Consider the following 7,515-nt stretch of genomic DNA (forward strand, 5'->3'; position numbering starts at 1 on the left):
ATTGCTACTAAGGTAAACCAGGAAACGCTCACAACGGACGACTTATTAACCCATCGTTCTTAAGTCAATTGTCCATTAAAAAAACACATTCATTAATTCACCAAAACTAGAACTTGATCCTTAAATGTTTAGGAAATAGAGAAAATACTACTAAAGTAAATCAGGAAGCACTTGCAACGGATGACTTATCAGCCCATCATTCTTAGGTTAACCGTCTATTAAAAAAAATTCATTTATTAATTCATTAAAATTAAAACGTAATTCTTAAATATTTAGAAAATAGAGAAAATACCTTATCCTTACAGCATTATCCTAGGGGCGATGAGACTCCTTTTGATAAAAAGGGGCACTTCTTTATAATTCCAATAACAAAAAAAAATACTTCCCAAATCAAATAACCTTTTACAATATGATATATACCTTTCTCAGGAATTCATCTGAAATAATTGAAGGATTAGTGCAAATATTATGATATCTACTAATTATACACGATTAATTTCAATTTTCAACCAAAGAATATTTATATACAAAGGAAACATATGGTGGTTGGTAAGGTAATTTTCGCAAGAGTGAAGTAATTTTAGAGGGTGAGCTCTCACTTACCTTCGTACAAAATGAAGAATGCAGCCATTTTTCTTCATCATATTATGAACAAATAATCGAGATTGTTTAAACTTGTAATGATTATTCAGATAAATAGAAAAAAGACCAAACTTAAAAAAATCGATTATTTTAAAATTTTATTTTTATTAAAAAACAATTATATTGATTAATTCAGTTTAATTTTAAAAACTGATTAAATTAAATAAATTAAAATAAAAAAAAATAAACTGTTAAAAAATTTATTATAAAAACTGATAAATCCAATTAACCTAATTGATTAAGGATCAAATACAATATCATAACTCCGAAAATAACCTAAATAACAATTAATATTTTATTAATTCTGTTTATTCAATTTTTATTAGAAAATTAAAAGACTTAAAAACAAAAGTTTAATTGGCTCGATTCCGATTTAATTTTAATCAAATATCCAACCCTAACTAAAGTTTTCAGAAGATTGCTACATGTTATCAAAATTGAGAAGTCTGTCTGCAAGCAACTTTGGCTAATTAGCAATCAAAATACATGATCACCATATTTCAAATCAAGACAACCTATACAATTTATCTTTTCTTAAATCCATATTTCTTGCGTTCATAGAACAGATCAGTCTTGGCACTTCCCAAGTTGACGATTTTGGAGCAGCCATCACGATCCTTTTCCTGCTGTGTGCATTCCTTGCAATAGTAGGCATCAGATATGCCAACTCCGCCGCAAATTACACACCTTCCTTGGAAGGAACCATAGTTACATTCGTCGCAGACACGGACAAGGGTGCAAGGGCGAACATACGAGTCGCAGATGACACACTTCCCATCACACTTCTCGCACAAGCGACCAATAGCGATCCCTGGCTTCTTCCGGCACATGATAAGATCAGGATGGTGCTTTGCCATGGTGATCTAACCCACTAAAATTTCCTGAACAAAAACATAAGATATAATTTATATCAGAGCGATTTATAGGTACTAACTAAGATTCAATTGCACTAAACGCTAATGTTTAGGGCAGAAAGTTGTAAATTTTCTTGATTTGGGATAGAACTTGATGAAACTAGTTTGTTGATCTGGCTATGCGGATTACTAATCAACTTTCATCTCTTCTAATCAAATTGATGGATTCATGTTTATCCTAACTTTAAAAATGTCAATGTGTACCAAAGCACAAATATTCATTTCCTTGATAACATGCATACATATTTTTTGGATTTTAAAAAATGATAGATGCAAGCATGTATATTTTTCCTTTCTTCTATAATATGCTCTAATTAAGATGAATATAAACTTTTTCGTTGGAACTCAGGGATAAGATTGAGAGGTCATAGGAAGATGAAGCGACATTAGTGCTCAATAATAAGGAGGCCATAAGCCAAGTGCAGAATATGGGAATCCTGTCACCTTTCATGCTAACACCTAGTCATATATTTGATACTCAAATGCTTCATTGGAATTCAGACAAAGTTTCGATGAATCCATTAACAAACACTTTGATTTCTAGTTGTTTTCTCTCGTTTTTTGAATGAGTAAATCTTTCCTTATTTAGGTAGATTATTCTAGTAAATATAGATAATAGCTGTAACAGTCTATCCTAATTTATTGGAACGAATCACTTTCCTCCCTATTGAGGAACGAAGAAACATTGATAAAATCAGAAGGCGGGATCAAAAGATTCTATGAAATAGTAAAACTAACCCTTAAACATATCTCTACCGCATTCATATTAATTATTATAGAGCACATCTTCTTACATCTACAAGTGATAAAATGCCCAAAGTGATAGCAGTATAGTATCTATTATTAGACACTTACAAATATTTTGTAATTTATGTTAATTTACATTTATAATGATACTTGGATTGGTCGCTTGACGACCAATATGCAAGTGTTCTACCAAACTCTGCTAAGCAATAACAAATAGCTTATATGATAGACATGAAACCAGTATCAGAGGTAACATCAAAGTATATGTAGCACCATTATCAAATCTAAAGCCTACATGAAGACTTAGTCTTTATATACAACTCAAAGGTGATACTTCACAATCTAAAGCAGATATACATACTATTTACCCATGGCACAAAACCAAACATAATACGGTTCCTAACTCTAGCAATAATTAGCATTGTTCCTTTGCAAAGGAACAATCAACAGATGGGAAATTAATCAAGTCAGCTTTATCTAACCTATCTTCTAACACTGCTGATCTAAAAACTTGCAACTATATTCAAATAATCAAGCAAACAAGATTAATAAAGTGGCTGATGTCAATGCTGTAATGAGATACAGAAGATAAGATATTAGAATAAAAGTACTACCATAAAGTTAGGACTGAAGGAGATGAAGATAGATAAAGGAAGAATGGGAGATAGTGGAAGGATCAAATTGCTACTATTACTGTTGTTTATTGCAGGTGAAGAAGAAAACAGCATGCAGTAGAGGAAACTTGAAGAACAAACTTGACAGAGGATGGGGAAGAAGGGACAAGAGAGTGAAAATTATCCCTACTAGGTAGCGGTGAGAAAGATATGATTCGACTTTTAGAGGAAGATCCAAGTTCCTTGCCAATTGCCAGTGGTGTTTAGTCACCATGAGCTTTACCTCACTAATTTTTAACATTTGGGTGTTACAGACTAGACACCATCTTAATACCAAAATAGTAATTTATGGATTTACCTGGTGGAAAGGTTTATGAAGACTAGCACAAAGCCACAGACAAATAGGAATATGTAATTGTTCAGGACTGCGATCATAAAAAGGATAGAGAAAAACTCCTAAATTCCTGCCCCAAAATAGAACTATCTTGTGAGGAACTTGTATGTCTCCTTTAAATTGTGTTGACTTGCCAGAAGTTCACATTTTTATTAGTATCTGAGAATTCACAATTACTATCATCATCCATTTAAAAAAAAATGCACAAACAATTTAAAGAAACAGTGTTTGCACAATCCATCAACTCGAAGAGTATTATCACTGAAAAAGGGATTAATCTAAGAGGGCCCTTAGCCTGAGAATAATTTAGTCACCACAGAAGAAAGGGCTTACTAAGAGGCCGCTTGCTTCCTTGCTCCATTGTGTACCAATATGTCACCTGCTTAACTTGAAAACCTTCAGAAGTTCTCAGTACCAAGTAGTAGAAGCAGGGGGTACAACTTGGTGAAGCTCCAAACTCTTATGGGACTTAGTAACCGACAAGATAAATTGGATAAATCTATTTCACCACTTGGTTGCTGTGACAAGACATCTCACCCCTAAGGCATAGCCATTCAACAAAATCAGGATTTATACAACATCCCCACCTATTCCTCTGTCCCAAACTTTTCATGATAGTACATTAACAGAACTTTAAAAAACCTCTCCTTCTAAGCAAGCGCAACAATTTTTTTCCCCTTTTTTTTGTTTGTCTTCTCTTGATTGAATTCAGTCCTAGGATAAATCCTTCTCCGACTATTCCAACAGTCGTTAGCCATTCCCTGCCACATTTCCTCAATGTTTCCTGTTACGATTACTTTCTTTATCAACGAAAAGACCAACACAGCAAACAAGCATTTGATCTAGATATTAATCCTAGAAGCTCCATACATCAAGGGTTTTCGTTGCACAAACAGAAGCATTAAAAAAAAAAAAATCATAAAGGAAACAAGGACAAACCGATGCTTGACGCTGAAGAAAAGACTTTCCGGGAATCTTGCAGTGATCTTGCCTGTCAAACCGTGAATCGCCGCCTTAGAAGAGACCTTCAGAGAGTGCTGCGGAGAAGAGACTAGACAGCTGGAGATAAAAATGAATCGAACGTGGAAGAGACGGGAACACATGACATAATTATACCTAATCCAACTACGTGGATTCATTAACACGATCCACGTAGTCGTTAAAGGATGGACCAGCGCTCTCACCAAACCTTCTCCGCGGAGCAACACATCCTCCCGCTTGGGTCGGCATAACTAGGGTTTCTATTTCGAATCGAAACCTTCGAGAAAGTGAAAGGGACTACGCGAGCGTTCCAGAGCCGACCACCCCACTCTACCCCCACTGCAAAGCAAGCACCTTTCCCTATCTCGCTTGTGTTTCGGAGTGGCGATGGCGGACTGGGGACCTGTATTGGTGGCGGTGTTATTGTTCGTACTTCTCTCGCCGGGGTTGCTGTTTCAGATCCCAGGGACGAGCGGGCGGGTGGTGGAGTTCAGCAACTTCCACACGAGCAGCGCCTCTATTCTCGTGCACGCCATCATCTACTTCGCCCTCATTACCCTCTTCCTCATCGCCATCGGAGTCCACGTCTACACCGGTTAGGCCGCTCCGTCCATACACTCTTCTTCTACCTCTATCTATGTGTGTCAGCAGCTGGATTGTTACTAGTGCCCTGCTACTCTTCTTCTCAGTTGGAAATTTCTACAAGAAATGCTCATCTTACTAGAAAAAAAAAAAAGCGTTTTTTTTTTGTCAATTTTAGTTCTTCTATCATAATCTTCACCTATCTTTCATGATTAAGCTGGTTTATACAGAACACCAGAGATTCAGAGACAGAATAAGATCTAGCTCAAAATTCCTCTTTATTAAATTCGCCTGCCAGATCAATCGCTCGAATGAATTGGATCCGTTTAGCATAAGGACTGACTGGCATCAAACATTGTTCATGACTGGAGCAACAACACACACAAAAAAAAAAAAAAAAGTGATTGGGTGACCTCCATCGTGCGTGGTCCACCCAGCGCCGACCACCTTTTACGTTAAAGTTGTGTCACGACGACGGTGTGTCACTGGACTGCAGTAATAGCAACACGTCGTTGAAGTTTGGCGCCCAGTTCCATCAACGCTTTTGATCTCGATGGTGCGAAATGTCTCTTCATCGTCGGTAATATTCAAAGTTTTATCATAATAAAAAAGGAAATGAGTTGCATATAAGATTCCAAATAATGGATGTGTCATTTAAACTGCAAGCGTTATAGGAACGATTGAAGGACATTCTTAATAACGATACCTTCCTTATGTGCTAATTATTATTATTCCAAAGATTAATAGTCGTCCGTGATTTATTTTCTCCGTGTTGATCTTAGGACGGGCTGACGGGGGCGCTGAGATGAACATATTCGTCTTTTGCTACAATGGGTAAAATTTGTATTCATTTGGTATTTAGAATATCCGTAGTCCTAAATCTCTTAAGGAAATTTAGGGTGTGTTTGGTACGCGCGTTTTTTATTTTCTGAAAAACACGTTTTTTGAAAAATGATATTTGGTTTGTGTTTTTCGTACATGTTTTCTAAAAAAAAATAGATAATGTTTTTTCGAAAAACAGAGAATGATAAAAAATTATTTTCTATTTTTTAGAAAATGTTTGTTTTTCATAAAATGAAAATGAAAAAAACGTTGAAAAATGATATTTGGTTTGTGTTTTTCGTACATGTTTTCTAAAAAAAATAGATAATATTTTTTAGAAAAACAGAGAATGACAAAAAATTATTTTCTATTTTCTAGAAAATGTTTATTTTTCATAAAATAAAATGAAAAACACGCGTACCAAATACACCGTATTATCATATCAAAAGTTAAAATGTCACTCTTTTAAAAAATATTTATCCATTGTAATAAAACTCTCCAACAATATTTTTTATGACTCCATTGTTAATTTATTTATTTTTATTTTTATTTTTTACTTATCTTTATTTATAATTTTATTTATTATATATAATATTAATTAATATTTTAATTTAATATTTATAACTATACTAGTATTTTAAATTTTATACATTTATTTATGTAAAAATAATAATTCGATAAAAATAAATAAATATTTGACAAAAATATAAATATACAAAAAAAATTAAAAAAAATATATTAAATAGGGCAGCGGATCTTTGTAGTTAAAAAAAAAAAAAAAAAAAATATAAATCGGTTCCAAAATTTTGAGGCTGATTTATAGAAAAAATTAAAATCCTACTCATATAGTGGGGGTGGGGTTTATAATGAGGAGTTTATATTGCAACTAAATTGTATTTCTTTAACCTTAAAAGTGTCATGCTTATCGGATGAACATGAAAGCCATCTGAAGCCTCTGGTACATAGAGTTCTATCAATAGCATTCCTAGAAGTATAGTCAATACCCTTGGAGGGTCGTTTCTATTAAGAGCTATATCACTCAGACCCTTTTTTTTTTTTTTTTTGAAGAGATTATAATTTTGAAAAAAAATCCTATTATATAGAAGTGCAGATTGGTCCAATATAATTTCTAGTACTCTGATCCTTCTAGCAAACTGATCGAAAAATCTTTTTTGTTCTTCTTTCCCTTTTCAGTTCTTAAAAAACCACAAAAAAAATTATTCGTTGAATATTTTTTATTAACCGGAAGGTTTGATTTATTCTTCCTCTTACTTTTTTTTTAATTATTAATTTAGAGCATTTTTCTTTTAAAAGTAAAAGTAGATTCCTCAACTCATTTAAGAGATGAAACAAGATTTGTATATGATCTTTGAGATGAAAAATATTTGTGATCATTAATTTGGTAAACCATAACCCAACCAAAAGGATAGGGTGAGCTTTTAGTTTGAGTCTTTATTATTTTCGTTACTTTGTGATAATACTATGAATTACATTAGTTTATTATAAGAAATTTGCATTAAGTTGAGGTATGGATTCATATGCCTACTAAATGTTTGAATAAATGTCTCACAAAATTGTAACATAAGCAAAAATGTATATAATATTTATTTGAATTGTTTGTTGAATTCTTAGGTTAACCATGCAGAAAAAGGAAACTAAAGATGGAAGAAATAATTCAAAGTCAAATTAGAGATATAATAAGTACTTTGTTGATAATTCAATCAGTGGAGAACAAGATAATGAATTGGATGAAAATGAGATTAATACGGATGAAGTCTTTAAATTTGTTAATGTAGATGAATTCAATGATAATGAGAAA

General features: G+C 33.2%; 2 protein-coding genes across 3 annotated transcripts; one reads left to right on the forward strand and one right to left on the reverse strand.

Moving 5' to 3' along the window:
• Window positions 1–1,022: 1,022 nt before the first annotated feature.
• On the reverse strand, window positions 1,023–4,579 carry LOC122018471 (PHD finger-like domain-containing protein 5A). Of its 2 annotated transcripts, XM_042575795.1 has the most exons (3): window positions 4,251–4,579; window positions 3,645–4,095; window positions 1,023–1,523 (listed from the first exon to the last, which is right to left on the reverse strand). In XM_042575795.1, exon 3 carries the CDS (start codon window positions 1,497–1,499, stop codon window positions 1,167–1,169), a length of 333 nt encoding a protein of 110 aa, XP_042431729.1. In that variant the 5' UTR covers window positions 1,500–1,523; window positions 3,645–4,095; window positions 4,251–4,579; the 3' UTR covers window positions 1,023–1,166. The 2 variants fall into 2 exon arrangements, with proteins under 2 accessions (XP_042431729.1, XP_042431728.1); XM_042575794.1 differs by lacking the exon at window positions 3,645–4,095.
• Window positions 4,580–4,679: 100 nt separating this feature from the next.
• Window positions 4,680–4,892, forward strand: LOC122018472. Its single transcript, XM_042575796.1, has one exon. It carries the CDS (start codon window positions 4,680–4,682, stop codon window positions 4,890–4,892), a length of 213 nt encoding a protein of 70 aa, XP_042431730.1.
• The last annotated feature ends 2,623 nt before the right edge of the window (window positions 4,893–7,515 follow it).

The sequence above is a fragment of the Zingiber officinale genome, chromosome 9A, assembly GCF_018446385.1.
Source record: "Zingiber officinale cultivar Zhangliang chromosome 9A, Zo_v1.1, whole genome shotgun sequence".
NCBI lineage: Eukaryota > Viridiplantae > Streptophyta > Magnoliopsida > Zingiberales > Zingiberaceae > Zingiber > Zingiber officinale.